General features: G+C 38.9%; 1 protein-coding gene across 4 annotated transcripts in view; it reads right to left on the bottom strand.

Moving 5' to 3' along the window:
- Positions 1 to 288: 288 nt before the first annotated feature.
- The window catches only part of LOC122541510 (lysophospholipid acyltransferase 2-like), a 130,841-nt gene continuing 110,348 nt past the window's right edge, over positions 289 to 20,781 (bottom strand). For all 4 annotated transcript variants that reach the window (XM_043678334.1, XM_043678343.1, XM_043678351.1 and 1 more), the window contains 4 exons: positions 20,416 to 20,480; positions 15,500 to 15,632; positions 14,437 to 14,588; positions 289 to 6,191 (listed from right to left, as the gene is read on the bottom strand). In XM_043678334.1, coding sequence (XP_043534269.1) covers positions 6,005 to 6,191; positions 14,437 to 14,588; positions 15,500 to 15,632; positions 20,416 to 20,480 — 537 coding nt within the window. In that variant the 3' untranslated portion in view covers positions 289 to 6,004. The remainder of the gene's footprint in view (positions 6,192 to 14,436; positions 14,589 to 15,499; positions 15,633 to 20,415; positions 20,481 to 20,781) is intronic.

Genomic DNA, 20,781 nt, shown 5'->3' on the forward strand with positions numbered 1-20,781 from the left:
GAATTAAGCGTACATGTAAAAATTAACAATAGTTTTTGGCCATCCAAAACCCTAAGAGTTCATGTTTTGAACTTTGAAATTCTGAAGAAGAAGGATCACTGGACTCAAAATGTGAACTTTGCTTTCTCTCCACAGATGCTGCCAAATCTGAGTTTTTCCAACAATTTCTGTTTTCATTTCTGGTGCTTTTAGTTTTGTGAAAGCATCCCATAAGAGACCTTTTTAAAAATTAATTCAACAGAATGAAACCCAACTCCAAAATTCTATTCAAATTCTTTTGGAGACAAATTCTTAGCAATTATTTTAATCACATTTTGATAAACACACAAACAAAACAACTTATATGAAGTTACAATCACTCAAACAGCTGGCATCATATATCAAAACAATGAAAAATAGCTTACATGCTATACAAAGCTGAAGAATCTTTTGAATGACATCAGTGCAGAACTTTTTCCCTGTAGTGTATAGTACAAAATATTTCACACAAAGTTCAAATATTGTAATAATTTTACTAAGGATTAAAAACAGACATTGTGAAAATTGGAAAGGCATATTTTGGTGATTATAATTTACTCCAAGCACATAATACGATTAAAAGCACACACAGTTACGAGACATTTATTTCAAAAGGGACAAAGCAGCTATAATTCCCTCTAAAGTGGTATTAATAGAAAAATAAAATTGTTTAAAAAAGTCTGCATTTAAAAAGGCTTTTTTCTCTTTGTTTAAACCATTTTTGAAACCAATCCAAGTTAGTTCGTGGCGGTCAAATCTAAAAACAAATTACAAGAGATCCAGAATTGTGTTTTCATTTTTTTCCTTCTTGAAGAGATGACCATCAGACGGAATTTAGATCATTAAGACTTAGAAGTAGAGTCGGCCATTCAACCCATCAAGTCTACTCTGTAATTCAATGAAATCACGATCGATATGACAATCTTCAACTCCCCTTTCTTCTCAAAAACCCTCAATATCTTCTAATACTTGTAGTATCTTGCCTACTGATATCTGTTTAAAAGACAAATTGTTTTCCATTTTCCTATACTGATATGAATTTGTATTACTGAATTTTTAAATTCAATGCATTACATTGAAAAGTTTGAACAATTTGTTTGTAACTTGTAAACTTGATACAACCAAAAAGTCATTACAGTGCAAAGGTAGATGGAACAAAACTCTACCATAACTTTGCATTGTCTTATAACCATGTCACCCAGATCTAGTGCATTAAAACAAAGGCAACTGAAAAGCATGAAACACAGAACTAAGATTATGTTTGACCCTCTCAAAAGCTGTCCTTGAAACCAGTGCTAAACATAAGAAACAGATCAGATATGTCGTAAGTTTGTACAATACTGTTTATCCATATTTATAGAGAAATACAATTCTTGGCTTTTTCCACAAGGTGTCTTATTTCATTCATCAACTTCTACTTTGAACCAGATGTTCACTATCGGCCAGCCCTGTTGAGATAAATCTCAAATGTAGAGATGCTTAGTGATAATTTAAATATTATTTCCAATTGAGATTAAATTTGAGGTTTATATATTTAACAAGATTTTAATATATTTAATAAATGCATAATTATGCAATTGTTCATTGTACTTTATCTGAAACAGAGAACTTATTTTAAGTGATCCTATTTATGGCCTGACAATAGTTATTTCTTTAACAAAAACTTGTGCTTAAATTTGTTTCAAATACACCAAAGGTGAACTAGCTTCAATAAACTTACTATTTCCCCCATCACAGCTGCAAACATCCAGCTTAATTAGAGGCTACCTGTGGTAGTTGACAATAATTCAATGATAAATTTAATTATTCAGGACCTGCATGCTACCAAGAGATCAAATTTTATAATGTCAGCAATATCAATTCAGAATAATTTTCCCATTTATTCCCAGAATAAAAATAGAGACTTCTACTTGCTCAATTAAAAAAAATTGAAAAGCTTGTTTTAACATTTGAAACTGATTGACAAACATGTAAAATCGAAGGATTCAAATGACAATGTTTATTTTCCAATATTTCCATATAGTTACTCAATTCTGTTAAAAATCCGAGCATCCAAAACAATTGTTCTGCTCCATTTAACCAGTTGATGCAAAACCCAACTACAATTGGGATGACTGGGAAGGGCAACAGTCTATTCAAAACATGAACAATCTATTCAGGAAAGACAATGCTAACTGACTGGGGCATATAATATTTGATGTGGACTTTTTTGTTTAAATCCTGTTGCTATATTGTGTGTTATAAATAGAATTTACAAGACATTTCCCAAACTAAAGCTGAAAGTGACTGCAATAACTTCACAATTCTCTTGTATCTTTTCTAGCCTTTTCTCATAAATGTTGAACTTCTTATGAAAGTCAATTTTGCAATCAGTGAGAAACAAAAATACCCCACTATCCCAAACTTTTTAAAACCATAATGATTAAAAGTCCTGATACGTTAGCTTAAAATGTTGCTATCCTGCATTCAACTTATATTACAGATCTCACACTAATTCAATTACAGATTGCTGCTGAATGTTCAAACAAAAATAAAAATGGATTAATTGTTTGAGCATGGATTAAGGAATAGGTTCATGACTGGAGAGCTGCATTCTATATCTGCTATCTCATACAGCAAGGTTCTTCTCAGCATGAATGTATGCCACAGCGTTGGGGCTAGCCAAATATTACCCAAAGAAGAAATCAGATAGCGCTAACTTGGACAACTATAAAATGAGGCGAAAGTAAGGACTGCAGATACTGGAGATTAGAGTCAAGAGTGTGGCGTTGGAAAAGCACAGCAGGTCAGGCATAATCAGAGGAGCAGGAAAATCGACATTTTGGGCAAAAGCCCAAATGAGTCAACACAATCTGTGAAAGGGATAGGCCAAGAGTGTTCAAGGATAAAATTGCTACGTATCTGGCTAATAGTAGTAGCTAAAGCTATTAGGGATTTTAAAAAGGGATGTTAGCGCTTGACAACATTCAGAATACTGAAAAGATAACAGGTAGGAATTTGGGGAAAATCCAGTGGATGTAATGAATGTGCAGTTTGGGAAAGCTTCTGTCAAAATACTACATTTAAGCTCACTAAGTTTGAGAAGTTTGAGTTATGGAACGGATAATGTAGAATAAAGATTGCTTAGCAGGAAGAAAGCAGGACAGATGGGCTTAGAGCAATGGGAAGAGATACTAATGCTGAAGATGTAGCACAGATTCATTAGGATATTAGCTTAGTATGAGGAAATACAAAGACTTGAAAAATTCGGTATTTTTTCACTGGGATAATGAAAATTACAAAGTAATAAGATAAAAGTGCTTAAAATTCTTGTAGGATGGGACCGGATGGTGAAAAGCTATTACAAATTGAGAGCAATAGATCAAAGATACAGGATTAAAACGTAAGAAATTTGGTAGATGAGGATTTATAAAAAGAGATGAGGGGTTGTGGAATTGACTTCTCGGATTAAATGGTTTAAACAGAATCTAAAACTCAACATTTTGAAATAGGTAAAAAGGAAGTGAGTTGAAGAAATTAACAAGATGGATACAAAAACATGATTCTCGTCATTTGCTCAGAAGCATACACAGATACAGACTCGTATGCACTGTAATTTCTATGTGTCCACGTATCCCAGCCAAAACACAAAAAGAGTTGCTATTCAACACATTCCCAGTTGAAACATGGCTTTTGTAAAGTTAGTGAGGACAATATTGCAGAGATATTATTAGATGCAAGAAAATTCTTTATGGGAAGGGCAGACAAATTCCTCAGGTCTCTGTTTGGAAATATATGTATTTAAAAATAATTAAGCACAAATGAATGTTAGATTATCATCATGAAGAACATCAGACAATCAACAGAATATTGTGAAGCCAAGTAGGAAGAAGTGGTTACTGGAATCAGTGCAAACTATAGGCATTATTGAATAATCAGAAGTTTACATATGTGACTCCAGAATTAGTACATGAAAATCAAATAGTATGCATTTGTGAAACAATAGGCTGTACAACAATAATGACCTTAGTGGTCCTCCTGTATAAACTAAAATAAGCTGGACTGTTATTGATAGTATTTTTTTGATTTCCTGAAGAAGGGCTTATGCCTGAAACGTCGATTCTCCTGCTCCTTGGATGCTGCCGGACCTGCTGCACTTTTCCAGCAACACATTTTTCAGTATTTGTTTGCAATTAATTTTAGAGAGAGAAGTAATTTCTATAAAAAAGTGATTTACAAAGAAAAAGGCATCACAATGTAATTGCAGATTATTGATATGCATCCGGTTAGAATTAAAAACTAATTTGTTGCTAACACTGCAAGTTGAAGACTGGTTTCTTACAGCTTCCTGAAAACATTCCTGACAAAAATCAACCTGATAGTTAAATAGAAAGGAATTCTTAACATTTCAAGTGAAACCCTTCAATTCTCAATTTCTAAGCATGTACATTTTAAAACGCAATGTGCAATTTATAGTTTGGACACTAAATACAGAAAGACAAACCATGTCCCTACAAGTTAAAACAAAACCAAACCTGTCATCTAAAATTTAATGAATGAAAATTCTACACGTGTTATTTTTGGAACTAAAATTTCAATGACCTTGTGCATGTTGCATACTGCAATTTTTACAAGAGTCTAATTTATTGCAGTGCGTAGTGCTTCATTTACTCTGAACATAGTGCATAACCCCATTAAGCAATGTCACTTACATAATTACACAAGACAATCGAAAGATTGTTACCCTGAAGTGCAATCGACATTGTCCTATTTGATAGATCCAATTCAATACAATGAAACAGATAAAACTTAAACCAATACTATCTGGTCAGGAAATCGATGCTGTTAGTTTTATGTTACTTTGTACCATTCAACACAATCTTTGCCAATCAGTGTATGTACCTGAAACCTAATACATTGGAAGTCCTGGGTGCTGCAAATCCTATGAAGCCACAATGCTTTAAGTTCGAAACCACAATGCTACATATGTTCAGACCAGGCACTGAAAAAATAAATTTAAGAAAAATCTTGCTTTCAGATTGACCCAACAGGTTCTCATAACTATTAGCTGGTATCGAATAAGCAAGTTAATTCTCTTAAAGAGACAATCTTGCATCCTTTGCTCTGGATGTCAGTTCAGGCCCCAACTTTGGATTTGCACATCATCATGGCAACAGTTCTGTAAATACTGGGTCAGATGGCTTAAATTAGACATGGTTTTCCAAACTTTCCAAAATAAAAACTGGAAGAAGAGGGGAGAGGAAATAGCTAGCTTTATTTTAAAAAGGAACTAATTAATCTTACCAAAATGTAAATTTTTAAAAATCACATAGTACACAAGATCACAGTATTTTTCAGTCAGTTGATTCATAAAAGAATACAAAGAACAAAACAGGGTCAACCAAGAAAACCTGCAAATTCCCAAGATGGAAAAAAATATGAAGCAAGTAGTTTGATCACCCCATTATATTAAAGTTATGTTAATTTTCACAGAAAGCAGTAGCTCTTTAGAATGAGTCATTGTCAACAAGATGTATCCACCTCTAGCTATTTTAACTAGTATAAAGCGCCATATCTGGGATCACATACAATTTTGGTTTGTACAAAAGATTCTAGTGGGACTGACTGTAGATGACTTCATATAGTACAACTTCATGGCTTATCTAAAAAGTGTGGTTACAATAACCTCTCAAAGGCAACAATTCCATAAAAAGGTAAAGAAAACCAATAATCTCTAGACTGAAGTAGTGTGCATAGTAGCGATCAATTCCAACCAGTTATGGTCAGCGTCGTGCAGCTGATCACATATTACTTCCTTTACTCCTCCACTTTTCTTTTAGTTGCTTCTGTGCTGCCTTTCAAAAAAAAAATTATATACTAGGTTGTTGCTTCAGAATACTTTGCATGTGTCCAACAGCACAATGCCCTCTTTAATATGCTGTCAGTGGTTAACGAAGGTAATAAGTTTAATTGCAGTCCTAACTTCCCCTTCAAATGCACTTGGTGTTCACGATGGTCTTGGTATCTGGTTCAAGTTGTTATTCATTGCAGAATGACTGTTCGTTGTCAACACATTTTCCACTTCTATCCGTTTCTGCTTTGAGTGATTCTGTTCATTTTCTTTTCTTCTAGGCTTCATTGGCAATACAAATATGACCAACAGGGCAACAATATGGAGACTGTAATACCAAGATCTAGAGGGGGGAAAATAGTCATAGTAATAGTAGGTGTGAATTAAATTAATTGAATATTCATTCAGTGGTAAGAAGGCTACCCATCGAAAAACAATGTTTGTCATGCAAGGTATTGCAGGGCAAAATTGAGTGTCTAAAATGACCTAGAACATCAAAATGTATCCCTTCAATAACACTCCATTATAAAACCAAGAATTGGTCAGAACAATGAACTCTTGTAGTCAGATGAAATATGTACATGTTCCACATTGCATTTAATCTTTGGTAAACATTCTCAGATTTTAATTTCTCTTTTCCCTGAACCAGTTCATATTTAGAGGTCACAGAGAATTCAGTGACATTCCTGACTTATTTAAAAAAGAACATAACTCTCTGAAGAGCATCTCACCCAATCCCTGTAATCCCGCATTTCCCATGACTAATTCAACTAGCCTCCATATCCCTGGACACTACGGGCAATTTAGCATGGCTAATCCACCTAACCTGCACATCTTCGGACTGTGGGAGGAAACTGGAGTAGCCAAAGGAAACCTGTGCAAACGTAGGGAGAATGTGCAAACTGCACAGACAGTTGCCAGAGGATGGAATCGAACCTGGGTCCCTGGTGCTGTGAAGTAGCAATGCTAACCACTGAGCCACCATGCCACCCATCTTATAAGGCATTAACTCTTTTTCCGATGAAGAGGAATCTACAAAACTTAACTGCAGCATTAACATCAATTTAATAGGAAAATGTGGTTTGCTTAAATTAATTTCATACAAAATTAAACTTTTCAAGAATGCAACTCCAACTTTAGGATGAAGTCTTAACAGGATAGCTCTCTACAGGGAAGCATCCACAGAAATACCAGACAACTAGGGCAACTACTTATTAGTTATAAAAAGTGAGAAATAAGTTACATTGAGCTGCTTGACTCAAAACGTGATACCAATTGAGTTGATAGGCTCCAGAAAATTGGAGAATTGTTCCAGAGAAACTGCATCAGTTTTAAATCCTGTGGCCATATGTTCTCAGCTTAGCTACAAAACAAATAAAGCAAGCTACATTATTAGGGCAACTCTGGAAAGCTAAAGATCCAGCTCGTAAACTGCATTGCTATTAGGTAGACAAAAGTTCGACACTTTGGTATGCCTGACGGATATTTTCAATCTCTTAGCAAACAAATGCAAGCACGTTACACAAAAGTGAAATGACATACTAACACCTTTGACTTGCAAGTGATCACTAAGTGCAATTTGGAGAAATGAACTGTACGTAGAGAGGAACGACGACTACCCGGCATTCGATTATCCAAATATCGGATTATCCAGCAAGATCGCAAGGTCCCGATACTTGGCTTAACTATGTTATCCAGCATTCAATTATCCGGATTTCGATTAACTGCTGACTGCATTGGGTGACTGCAGACACATGATCTGTACCTCTGCTGCAAATATCTTTGTGTGCAGTCTGTAGCTACCATTAACACATCTGTTGAAAATGGCACTGGAACTGTTTGGATTTAAAGAGCCGTAAGAGCCAACTACTGAAAAGGAGCAGCAAGGGAAAAGTAAAAACAGACTGCAACTTTGAATTACTGTGAGAGTCAAAATGGTAACACCTTTTCCACACCCTGCTGCTATGAAAATGAAAGGAGTTTTAAAAGAATTGGATTTTCTTCCACATGAGGAAAAACTATGAAATAGCCATAGAATTAAATAAAAGGACTGAATAAATTAAGAGTAGGAATCCTTCTATCAGTGCTAGGAAAAAAGCGTGCATGCCACATTGCAGTCTAAATAAGCTATTCAAAAAAACCAGAACTGTGCTTCCAAATAAACCTGTTGGATTATAACCTGGTGTTTGTGATTTTTAAACTCTGTACACCCCAGTCCAACACCAACACCCCAAAATCGAGTTGTGTCCCAGACTGTGGACATGATATGAGATGAGGGCAAAGTAATTGTGGGCAAAATACATGTTACAGTGGCTTGCCCTTCCAGGAGTACGCTGGGAGTTTAAAATACAACTTGAACTGGTGCTAGAGGCATTCTGCTTGTTCTTGTGCTGAAGTCTGCTGTGAAAGAGCACAGCTGAGAACTTCCACTACACACTAGGTAAAAAAAGAAATGAAGTCTCTCTATAATTGCAGTGAACAAGCTACACAGCCATGGTTGAAAGCAGTAATTGATGCAGATTCTACTACTGTGTCAAGCAAGACTAAGCAGATATCAAAGAAATGCACAGATGCTGCCAGACCTGGGGAGTTTCTCTAGCATTTTTGTTTTTATTTCAGATATCCCGCATTTGCGGTATTTTGCCTTTGTTTGAGAAAATAATGAAGTCCAGTTCAGGGTCACTGTGCTTGTACGTGAATGTACTAAGTGTAGTAAACAAGATTAGGGAATTACAAGTGAAGATTGCCATGTAGAAATTTGATACTGTGATGATAAGAGACCTGACTCAAGGAACAACAGAATGGATGTTAAATATTCTTTGTTCAAAATAAAAGGAAAGCAGGAGCAGGAGTGGCGATAATGGTTGAGGACAGCTTTGTTATGCTGGAGAAAGGATTCAAGGACAGAATCAATTTGGCTAGAGCTAAGGAACAAGTGTGCAATTTACCCCTGGGGAGCAGCCGAGGTGTTAAACGAATACCTTGTGATCTTAACCAAGGAGGAAGAAGTGTCGCATAGACCATCAGTACCTAAAAGGTTAACTACCCACGGAGACCTGATCAGTACATCCAAGAATATGGAGGTAACAGGAGTCGAAATTGCAGGGGCACTGGCCTTAAACTTTCAGTCAGCAAAGGTCATAGAATAAAATAAACAGTTTTAACAGGAATACAAAATTGAATGAGCAAGAGTGTAGCAGTCAATAGTTTTTTTTTTAAGGCTAGAGTTCTCAGAGGTTGAGACTGAACCCTTGCTTTTCCTGATATGTTAATGATCTAGAACTTGATATGCAGAGGACAATTTCAAAGTTTGCAGATGATACACACCTTGGAAATATTGTAAATTGAGAGGGGCAGTGCTGAAATTGGGATGGTGACCTTAACAACAATTACTGGGTCTTGATAGCATACATCTTTCTAAAATGAACAGGTAAAGAACACAAATGATCCTTTTATATTGGCAAAATGTGATAAAGCTAACCATAAACAAAGGATATTGGTGAGGCCGCTTTTGGAATACCGCATTCAATTCTGGTCTCCATGCTATAGGAAAGATGATACTGTTAAACTTGAAAGGGTTCAGAAAAGACTTACAAGGACATGGCAGGGATTAGAAGGTTTGAGCTATTGGGAAAGGCTGAATAGGCCAGGGCTATTTTCTCTGAAGTGTAGTAGACTGAGGGGTGACCTTATAGAACGTAGAACATTACAGTGTAGTCCAGGCACTTTGGCCCTCGAATGTTGCACTGTAGAGGTTTATAAAACCATGAGGGACATGGATAGAGTGATGAACAAAGGTCGTTTTCCCTAGAGTAGGAGTCCAAAACCAGAAGCCATAGGTTAATGGGGAGAAGGGAAAGATTTAAAAGGGAGTGGAGGGTCAACTTTTTCATGAAGAGGAACGAGCTGCCAGAGAAAATGATGGAGGCTTTTAAAAGGCAGCTGGATGGGTACACGAATAGGAAGGGTTTAGAGGGATATGGGCCAAATGCCTGCAAAAAGGACTAGCTTAGTTTAGGATACCTGGTGGCATGCACAAGTTGGACCGATGGGTCTGTATTCATGCTGTATAACACTGACTAGGAAAGAGTAATGGAGAGGATGGGCCCATGGGCAATTGACAATTTAAGGAACCAAAATTAGTAAGTAATTGGAGGAGTGATCAGCAGATGACCATAAAACAAAATTTTACATGAAACTAATATACTACCTATCCAATCACAGACTAAGCATGAACTACATTACATTACATTACTTACAGTGTGGAAACAGGCCCTTCGGCCCAACAAGTCCACACTGACTCACCGAAGCACAACCCACCCAGACCCATTCCCCTACATTTACCCCTTAACCTAACACTACGGGCAACTATTCACACTCTGGCCAGGTAATGCATGCAACAATGAAGAGTCTGAGCATGCAATGCCTGGACCAATCAGGGTTGAGAGGTCCTTGATTATGTCATGAGTTGTAGTCTTCAAAGAGTTAATAATGCCAACTTTTCCAGCACCACTCTAATCTTGGCCCCCCTCAAAGATCAGCAAGGTAGCCTTTGTGTGGAATCACAGGAGATGGGGGAGATACTAAACAAGTATTTTGCATCAGTTCTTATGCAAAAGTAAAACAGAAGAAAACACACAAAGTGCCCCTAGGAGAATGTGAAGTCTGCAGACACGGGAGATCAGAGTTGAGAGTGTGTTGCTGGAAAAGCACAGGTCAGGCAGCATCCGAGCAGCAGGAGAATTGATGTTTCGGGCCAGAGCCCTTCATCAGGAATGAGGAATAAAGAGCCCCTAGCCCACTAAGGATCAGTATTTCATAGTCAAATGGCTGAATCCATTCAGATGTAATTTCTGTTATACCTGTTTTGATAACAATTAATTTGTGAATTGGTGGAATTCTGCAGCACTCAGGAACGATTTGAAAGTTTTGGAGAATATGGAACTTTTTTTTTTTACAAGAATGGTTCCAGGTATGGGAAACTTAAGTTAGAGGATAAATTAGAGTTTCGGACTGTTCGCCTTGGAGAGGAGATGGGCAAAAGATCTGAAGGTGTCAAACCATACAATGTTTGGATAGAACAGATAGGGAGAAACTGCTCCTGCTCATAAAAGGATCAGAGAACATGATTATGCAGATTTAAAGTAATTTGAAAATTAGCAAGTGTAATGTCATGTCTGGAAGGTACTGCCTGGAATTATGGAGGAGGAAGATTCAATTCAAACATTCAGGTGATCATTAGATAATTATTTCAATAGACCAATGTACAAGAGTATAGGAAATAGACCAGAGAATGGCAATAAGTCATAATGCTGTTTTGGAAAACTTATATCACAATGGACCGAAAGGACTCTTTCTGTATCATAGCAATTGTGATAAGAAAATACTGCCACGTAAAGGCCAGAGCTGAGCATTGCAGAGGTAGTCAGGGTACAAATATTCAACATGCTCAACAAAAGTCCACCCACATAGAAATTTGGGACCCATGTGAAGCATTTTTCAGCTCAGTCATGTGCAGTGAACACAAATGACCAAATGCATCACTGCAACTGTTGATATCTAAATACAACTACACCACATGCAGAGTACAGAAGAATCATCAATCCCAGGGGCCCTGCATTCTTCAGTAACAGAAATGGATCAGGGCAAAAGTTAAGACTATGGCAACAGTATTCTCAACACTACTAACAATCCTCGAAGGAACATAGTATGAAGAACAAGTAGATATCAGACATCAACAACAATGCACACGTATATGATTAGGAGTCCTGCATGATGTAAACAGCTGTGTATGCAATTTGTGTGTAGTGACTGACAAAAATGGAACTGACGAAGGATAATCCAAAAGGGTTTTTACAAATACACTAAAAGGACAAAAGGACAATTAGGGAGAGAATAGGGCCCCTCAAAGATCAGTTAGGTGAAACGGAGGACTGCAGATGCTGAGATCAGAGTCAAGATTAGAGTGGTGCTCGAAAAGCACAGGTCAGGCAGCATCTGAAGAGCAGGAAAATCGATGTTTCGAGCATGAAGGACTTTTACCTAAAATATCAATTTTCCTGCTCCTTGGATGCTGCCTGACCTGCAGTACTTTTCCAGCACCACTCTAATCTTGGCCCCCCTCAAAGATCAGCAAGGTAGCCTTTGTGTGGAATCACAGGAGATGGGGGAGATACTAAACAAGTATTTTGCATCAGTATTTACTGTGGAAAAAGACATGGAAGAAATAGAATGTAGGGAAATAGATGGTGATATCTTGAAAAATGTATATACAACAGAGGAGGAAGTGCTGGATATCTTGAAACACAAAAGTCGATAAATCCCCAGGACCTGATCAGGTGTACCCTAGAACTCTGTGGCAAGCTAGAGAAGTGATTGCTGGCCCTTTGCTAAGATATTTGTATCATCGATAGTCATAGGTGAGATGCCGAAAGACTGGAGGTTGGCTAACGTGGTGCCACTGTTTAAGAATGTGGTAAGGTCAAGGCAGGGATCCATAGGCTACTGAGTCTGATGTCGGTGATGGGCAAGTTGTTGGAGGGAATCCTGAGGGCCAGGACGTACATGTATTTGGAAAGGTAAGGACTGATTAAGGATAGTCAACATGGCTTTGTGCGTGGGAAATCATGTCTCACAAACTTGATTGAGTTTTTTGAAGTAACAGAGGATTGATGAGGGCAGAGGGATAAGGGCAGGCGTTGGACAAGGTTCCCCATGGGAGACTGGTTGGCAAAGTTAGATCTCATGGAATACAGGGAGATCTAGCCATTTGGATACAGAACTGGCTCAAAGGTAGAAGACAGAGGGTGGTGGTGGTGGTGGTGGTGGTGGTGGGAGGATTGTTTTTCAGGTTGGCGGTCTGTGACCAATAGAGTGCCACAAGGATCGGTGCTGGGTCCACTACTTTTCATTATGTATATAAATGATTTGGATGAGAGCATAAGAGGTATAGTTAGTAAGTTTGCAGATGACACCAAAATTGGAGGTGTAGTGGACAGCGAAGAAGGTTACCTCAGATTACAACAGGATCTTGACCAGATGGGCCAGTGGACTGAGAAATGGAAGATGGAGTTTAATTTAGATAAATGCGAGGTGCTGCATTTTGGGAAAGCAAATCTTAGCAGGACTTATACACTTAATGGTAAGGTCCGAGGAAGTGTTGCTGAACAAAGAGACCTTGGAGTGCAAGTTCATAGCTCCTTGAAAGTGGAGTCGCAGGTAGATAGGATAGTGAAGACGACGTTTGGTATGCTTTCCTTTATTGGTCAGTGTATCGAGTACAAGAGTTGGGAGGTCATGTTGCGGCTGTACAGAACATTGGCAATATTCCAAAAGCGGCCTAACCAGCGATTCTGGTCTCCTTCCTATTGGAAGGATGTTGTGAAACTTGAAAGAGTTCAGAAAAGATTTACAAGGATATTGCCAGGGTGGAGGATGTGAGCTATAGGGAGAGATTGAATATGCGAGGGCTGCTTTCCCTGGAGCTTCGGAGGCTGAGGGGTGACCTTATGGAGGTTTATAAAATTATGAGGGGAGTGGATAGGATAAATAGACAAAGTCTCTTCCCTGGGGTGAGGGAGTCCAGAACTAGGGGGTATAGGTGTAGGGTGAGAGGGGAAAGGTATAAAAGAGACCTAAGGGACTTTTTCACACAGAGGGTTGTACATTTATGGAATGAGCTGCCAGAGGAAGTGGAAGAGGCTAGTACAATTACAACATTTAAAAGGCATCTGGATGGGTATATGAATAGGAAGGGTTTGGAGGGATATGGGCCGGGTGCTGGCAGGTGGCACTAGATTGGGTTGGGATATCTGGTCGGCATGGACAGGTTGGACCGAAGGGTCTGTTTCCGTGCTGTACATCTCTATGACTGGAGTTAGTATAGTTTTGTTAATGAATAGTAGTTTTCTTTGTGACCATGTATATTGGTAACTTGCAACTGCACATTATAGTGCATGCAATGTTGCTACTTTTGTGAAAAGCATCTATTCTTCTATATGGAGAAATGCAATTGTACTTTTGTGTACTGGCTGGCTTGCCTACCATAGTCACATGATCACTACCTCTTCTGCATGTGCTTGTGACTTAGCTGTGCCAACCTTTAAACACATTACTTGAAACCACCCAAGTAACAACTTTAAATTGTCTCAAACTGACTTTTAAAAATGTGCAAACTACCTGCCAGTTATTGGAGTAAAAAATAGCAAAGTGATTGATTTTTAAAAAATCATCAAAACCTTTAAACATATTCCCATTATTTTCTTTGCTCCTGAAGAGCTAGTTAAATTTTTAAGTCTCCTCTAAGGCCTGCAAATGAGTGCAGTTAATGAAAACTCTCAATGATTAATTGAGCTTGATGAGGGTCGAGTGGGCATGCGTGGATAAACACCAGAGGCTAGCCTTTCTAAATCTTTTTTGTGCATTAGTTTTTAGAAGAAAACGGTTTTTAAAAATCTGAAGAACTTTTCTAAATGCATACTTCCTGCAGTGCCATCTTTGACACTGGATGCTGCTTTCTGTCACTTACCAATGATAACTGGCTGCATACACGTGCACAATCTTTAAGAATCATACTCTTCTCAGCTTACCTGTAAAACTTTAGTGATGACTCGACCGACAGCAAAACAAATGGCACAACTGTGTAACTTATTGCTATCATTGTTGCAATCCAGGTTATGACATCATAATACAACTTGACAGCTGGTGATTTCAGAAAGTAGGATCGAACGTTGTTTCTGATCTACAAAAACACAACATTTGAGAATAATTCTTCAGATTTGAGTGTCAAAGTACTGCTGTTGCTTATCGTGGGAAATGGTACTTATGAAGATACATTACAGGAAAATCACAGGTATGCACATTGATTTCTTTTCCATTAGTGTTGGACAGAGAAGGACAGGATATGCTCCCACATTATAAAAGGATGGAAGTGCAGAAGTGACCTCATAATACAGCAAACTTCATTTCAATTGGCATCTTACCAGCCTGCCTTCTTGGTAAACCAGCAAAAATTATATACTTCCCATATTGTGATGTCCGAGTATTTATGCTGTAATAAGGTATAACAGTGATGTGTATCGCCTCCACAGTACATTTCTACTACGTACTGAGCTTTTTAATATTGGTTTTAGGTGGTGAGATGATGTTTTGACACTTGTTTTGATGGATGATTGTGTCACAAAGCTTCACTTGGTCAGGGTTTACTGCAGTTATGCATACCGCTTGATTATCTGGAATTTTTGATTAACTGGCACACTCCTGGTCCCATAGGTGTCCCATAAAATTTACTGTTTTATTAAATGTGGCCACAAGACCAGTCATAGCTTGCAAAGACTTGGAACAAAAATAAGGGTGGAATTTCTCCTCACCACCCAGCTCACATAAAACTACACCCTGCCAATTCATTAACCATGCATGTCAGTCAATTGCACATAAATGTAAATAAAAAATAGATTAAATAAGATGGTCTTGTCAAATTTATAATTTTAATTAAGGAAATCATTGCAGATGTTCAAGTTTCCTTTTTAATAAGAAAACTATTACTCACTGAAAGAGGTTAGCACCTCAGAAGCAAAAAAGGACAAGCACTTGAAAATAGGTACAAGATTGCATCAATAAACACAGAGCTTAAATATGAAGTGATTAACTTACTGCACGGGCTGCTAATGTCATTGGTATTCCTGTTAAAAATGTCATGTAATATCCTGGATACACTCCATGCCACATTGCAGAGAGTACAAATGTTGCTGCTGTTGGATAGTAATGGCAGCGGTCATAGCAAACTCTGAAACGAAAGGCATTTAAATTAATTCATTATTTGAAGTCAGTTCATGTATACAAATTTGCATTAAACTTGGAGTCTCCATTTGATCAACTTCTTCGTAAGATTTAAAATGGCTGAAAATTAAAAGTTCCTAAGAGGGATAGTATGGGGCTCAAGAAAGCAAACATGACTCTCCATATTGAGAACTTTGAAAAGCAGCTCCCTTATCTAAAATTGTCCTGAGTTAAAAATTTAGAATTACTGGGTATTTCTAAATGTTCAACAAAACAAAAGGAGCTGGCTTTTAGTTGTAGGTAAACAATTTCTCAAATTTGTAAAATCACAAACTAATGAAGATTGAGAACAGGAAAAAATTCTGGCTGTAACAGCTGCTCCTTTATTGAGGTAGTTTAGGTGTTGGAGGCGATTTCCTCAAATTCCAGGATCAGCAATTACTGTTTCATATGCTGTTGCACTGTTTTGGAACTTTGGGGGAAAAAAAGTCAAATCAACAGCAGTTTTAAAAGGGAGAAGAACAGACAAAGGAAGCACACGGTGAGGTCAGTGCAGGGGAGAGAGAGAGAAAGAAAGAAAATGACACAGCAGTGAACCTGCACAGTTACTGCTTTTGCTGTTTGAATTCATGTATCGCTGGACATCAGAGAGCGTCTGGAAAAATTAACAAACAGTGAAATTCACAGCTGATCTTGGAGGAATTGTTTGGGCAAAGTTCACAGCACAGAAGCAGGTAAGTGTATTGTTTTTAAGTGGGAGCTACAGAAAGTCTGCAGTAGTGAGTAGAGTGGATTCTTTCTTGATTTATGTGTTTTTTGAGGTGTGTCTCTTGATTAAACTTAAAATATAAGCCATAACTATTAATTTAACCTGGGGCAGTGTTTTGTAGAGGAATAAGACAGTGTTATTTTCTGGGTCTGTGGATTGTAAAGGAGCAAAAATGGCCTTTAGTAGAGTGATATGTACTTCTTGTCAGATGTGGGAGTTTAAGGGTTACAGCTGATTGTATCTGCAATAAATGCTGTTGGTTGAGAATCTCATCAGATCGAATGGATTGTTTGGAGAGACAGTTAGAAGCAATGAGAGATTTGCAAAAGCAACAGTATGTGATGGATGGTAGTTATAGGAAGGAGGGGAAGTCTCAGATACAGTCACAAAGATGGGTTAGCTCCAGGAAAGGTAAGAGAGGTAGGCAGCTAGTGCAGAGCCTTCTGTGGCGATACCCATTTCAAACAAGTATGCGGTTTTGGAAAATGTAGGGGGTGATGGATTCTCAGGAAAATAAAGCACGAACAGCCAAGTTTCTGGTATTGAGACTGGCTCTAATGCAATGAGGGGTAAGTCGGGTTCCAAGTGATCAATTGTGTTAGGGGACTCTCTTGTCCAAGGTACAGACAGGACGTTTCTGTGGCCAGCAGCGAAAAAGCAGAATAGTGTGTTGCTTCCCTGGTACCAGGATCAAGGATGCCTCAGAGAGGGTGCAAAATGTTCTCACGGGGGAGAGGGGCCAGCAAGAGGTCATTGTCCACATTGGAACCAACGATACAGGAAGTGAAAAGGTTGAGATTCTGAAGGGAGATTAGAGAGAGTTAGGCAGGAATTTTAAAAAGGAGGTCCTTGAGAGTAGTAATATCTGGATTACTTCCAGTACTACAAGCTAGTGAGGGCAGGAATAGGAGGTAAGAGCAGATGAATACATGGCTGAGAGGCTGGTGTATGGGAGAAGGATACACATTTTTGGGCCATAGGAATCTCTTTTGGGGTAGAGGTGACCTGTACGAGAAGGACGGTTTGCACCTAAATCGGAAGGGGGCTAATATACTGGCAGGGAGATTTGCTCGAGCTGCTCGGGAGGATTTAAACTAGTAAGGTGGGACTGTGGTGAAAGGGTTAAAATTGTGTCCCAATACATGTGTGAATCTAACCGAAAATGGAAGGTGTCGCTTAGTCCCGTGTGAATCTTGTTATACACCTTCCCGTGTGAATCTTCTTATCTGTATGTAACCAGAATGGAATGTGTTTTTTAGCCTTGCTCTGCTGTTCACATGAATGTTTATATCTGGAAAAGGGTATATCAGCTGGAGAAGTCTCCAGTTCGGTGAGTCTGCTCCGGGGTTACGTTTAACCGCCGAGCGTGGGTTGTTGGCAACCGCTCTACAAGAACTGACGGCTCCCAGTTTTGGTAACACGTAGAGTGAGTATAAACCAGACCCGTTGTAAGTACGAGACTGGTTGTGGGGACACTGCGGGGAATAAAACTATATTCTAGCAGACTCGCCTCTTGGCTGTTTGTTCTGTGTCAGACTACTTTCCTGCGAGCCTGGTCCTTGACCTTGAGAATTTTTTTAAAACAGGGACCGAGGGAGATAGTGAGGAAAGAGATCAATCCGAGACTGGTACAGTTGAGGAGAGAAGCGAGTCAGTCAGGGCAGGCAGGGACAAGGTAGGACTAATAAATTAAACTGCATTTATTTCAATGCAACGGGCCTAATGGGGAAGGCAGATGAACTGAGGGAATGGTTAGGAACATGGGACTGGGATATCATAGCAATTACAGAAATATGGCTCAAGGATGGGCAGGACTGGCAGCTTAATGTACCAGGATATAAATGCTACTGTAAGGATAGAAAGGGAGGCAAAAGCGGAGGGGGTGCAACGTTTTTGATAAGGGATAGCATTACAGTTGTACTGAGGGAGGATACTCCCAGAAATACATCCAGGGAAGTTATTTGGATGGAGCCGAGAAATAAGAAAGGGATTATCACCTTATTAGGATTGTATTATAGACCCCCTAATAGTCAGAGGGATATTGAGAAACTAACTTGTAAGGAGATCTCAGCCATCTGTAAAAATAATAGGGTGGAAATGGTAGGGGATTTTAACTTCCCAAACATAGACTGGGACTGCCATTGTGTTAAGGATTTGGATGGAGAGAAATTTGTTAATGTGTACAAGAAAATTTTCTGATTCAGTATATGGATGTACCTACTAAAGAAGGTGCAAAACCTGACCTACTCTTGGGAAATAAGGCAGGGCAAGTGACTGAGGTGTCAGTGGGGGAGCACTTTGGGGCCGCACTTTGGGGCCAGCAACCATAATTCTATTAGATTTAAAAAAGTGAAGGAAAAGGATAGCCCAGATCTAAAAGGTGAAGTTCTAAATTGGAGAAAGGCCAATTTTGATGGAATTACGCAAGAACTATCGAAAGCTGATTGGGGGCAGATGTTCACAGGCAAAGGGATGGCTAGAAAATGGGAAGCCTTCAGAAATGAGATAACGAGAATCCAGAGAAAGGATATTCCTGTTACAGTGAAAGGAAAGGCTGGTAGGTATAGGGAATGCTGGATGACAAAGAAATTGAGGGTTTGATTAAGAAAAAGGAGGAAGCATATGTCAGGTATAGACAGGATAGATCAAGTGAATCCTTAGAAGAGTATAAAGGAAGTAGGAATATACTTAAGAGGGAAATCAGGAGGGCAAAAAGGGGACATGAAATAGCTTTGGCAAAATAGTTAAGGAGAATCCAAAGGGTTTTTACAAATACAATAAGCACAAGAGGGTAACTAGGGAGAGAATAGGGCCCCGCAAACATCAGCAAGGCAGCCTTTGTGCGGAGCCGCAGAAAATGGGGGAAGATACTAAACGAGTATTTTGCATTATTTACTGTGGAAAAGGATATGGAATTGGTCTCCTTCCTATTGGAAAGATGTTGTGAAACTTGAAAGGGTTCACAAAAGATTTACAAGGATGTTGCTAGGGTTGGAGGGTTTGAGCTATAGGGAGAGGCTGAACAGGCTGGGGCTGTTTTCTCTGGAGCGTCGGAGGCTGAGGGGAGACCTTATAGAAGTTTACAAAATTATGAGAGGCATGGATAGCGTAAATAGGCAAAGTCTTTTCCCTGGAGTTGGGGAGTCCAGAACTAGAGGGCATAGTTTTTGGGTAAGAGTGGAAAGATATAAAAGAGACCCAACCTTTTACACACAAAGGTGGTATGTGTATGGAATGAGCTGCCAGAGGAAGTGGTGGAAGCTGGTACAATTGCAACATTTAAGAGGCATTTGGATGGGTATATAAATAGAAAAGGGTTTGGAGGGATATGGGCCGGTTGCTGGCAGGTGGGACTAGATTGGGTTGGGATATCTGGTCGGCACGGCCGGGTTGGACCGAAGGGTCTGTTTCCATGCTGTACATCTCTATAGCTCTGTAACATAGTAGGCTAAAGCTAACTGATGGCTTAAACATTGACAGTGACCTTGAGAAAATAATTACTATTTTACATGCCTACATTATTTTCAAAATAGCAAAGTAAGCACGTAAAGTAGTTTGCACACCTTTGCTAAAAGCAAAACTAACTGGTTTATCCAGTCACTGGGCACTTCGTTTTCAGATAAATGGGGGAAGTGTGAGACATAGGCCAGCTCCCTGCATAATTTTCAGCAAAATATCTTGCCTCTCCTGGTTGCTTCTGTAAATAATCCTACTTTATGAATAAACTAATAATTTAGCCCATTACAAAAAGTATCCAGTTTGATTGCAAACCAGATTTTGTCTGGAGAGTACAGGTAAGATACTTGGGAATGCTTCCAGTATAATTGAATCAGCCTCTTCCTTATGTAGCATGATGGAAGATCATCCGACATTGCAGAACAGAAATAGTACATGACCAATATCCTCTAACTGCAGCACAGCAAACAATATGTTCTGTAGACTATCAATACAGTATAAGAACCAACACAACCAAAGGTTGCTATAGTGGTCACTCAAGTAAACAGCTTGGCAAGACTTTTACCTCTTAAACCACAGCGCTGTCTGTATGTTCCAATTGTCAATGAACATTTTAAAGCTTGTTGCAAACTGTGGGGAAAAAAAACACATGAAAATCGTAGAATCATAGAACCCCTCAAGTGTGGAAACAGGCCATTTGGCCAAACAAGTCCACAATGACCCACCGAACAGTATCCCACCCAGCCCCATTCCCTTGCCCTATTGCTCTGCATTTCCCATAACAATGCCTGAATACCATGGGCAATTTAGTGTGGCCAAATCACATCTTTGGACTGTGGGAGGAAAGCGAGCACCTGGAGGAAACCCACGCAGACACAGGGAGAATGTGCAAACTCCACACATCCATTTGCCAGTGACTGGGATCGAAACC

This window comes from Chiloscyllium plagiosum, chromosome 3, assembly GCF_004010195.1.
Source record: "Chiloscyllium plagiosum isolate BGI_BamShark_2017 chromosome 3, ASM401019v2, whole genome shotgun sequence".
NCBI classification, from domain to species: domain Eukaryota; kingdom Metazoa; phylum Chordata; class Chondrichthyes; order Orectolobiformes; family Hemiscylliidae; genus Chiloscyllium; species Chiloscyllium plagiosum.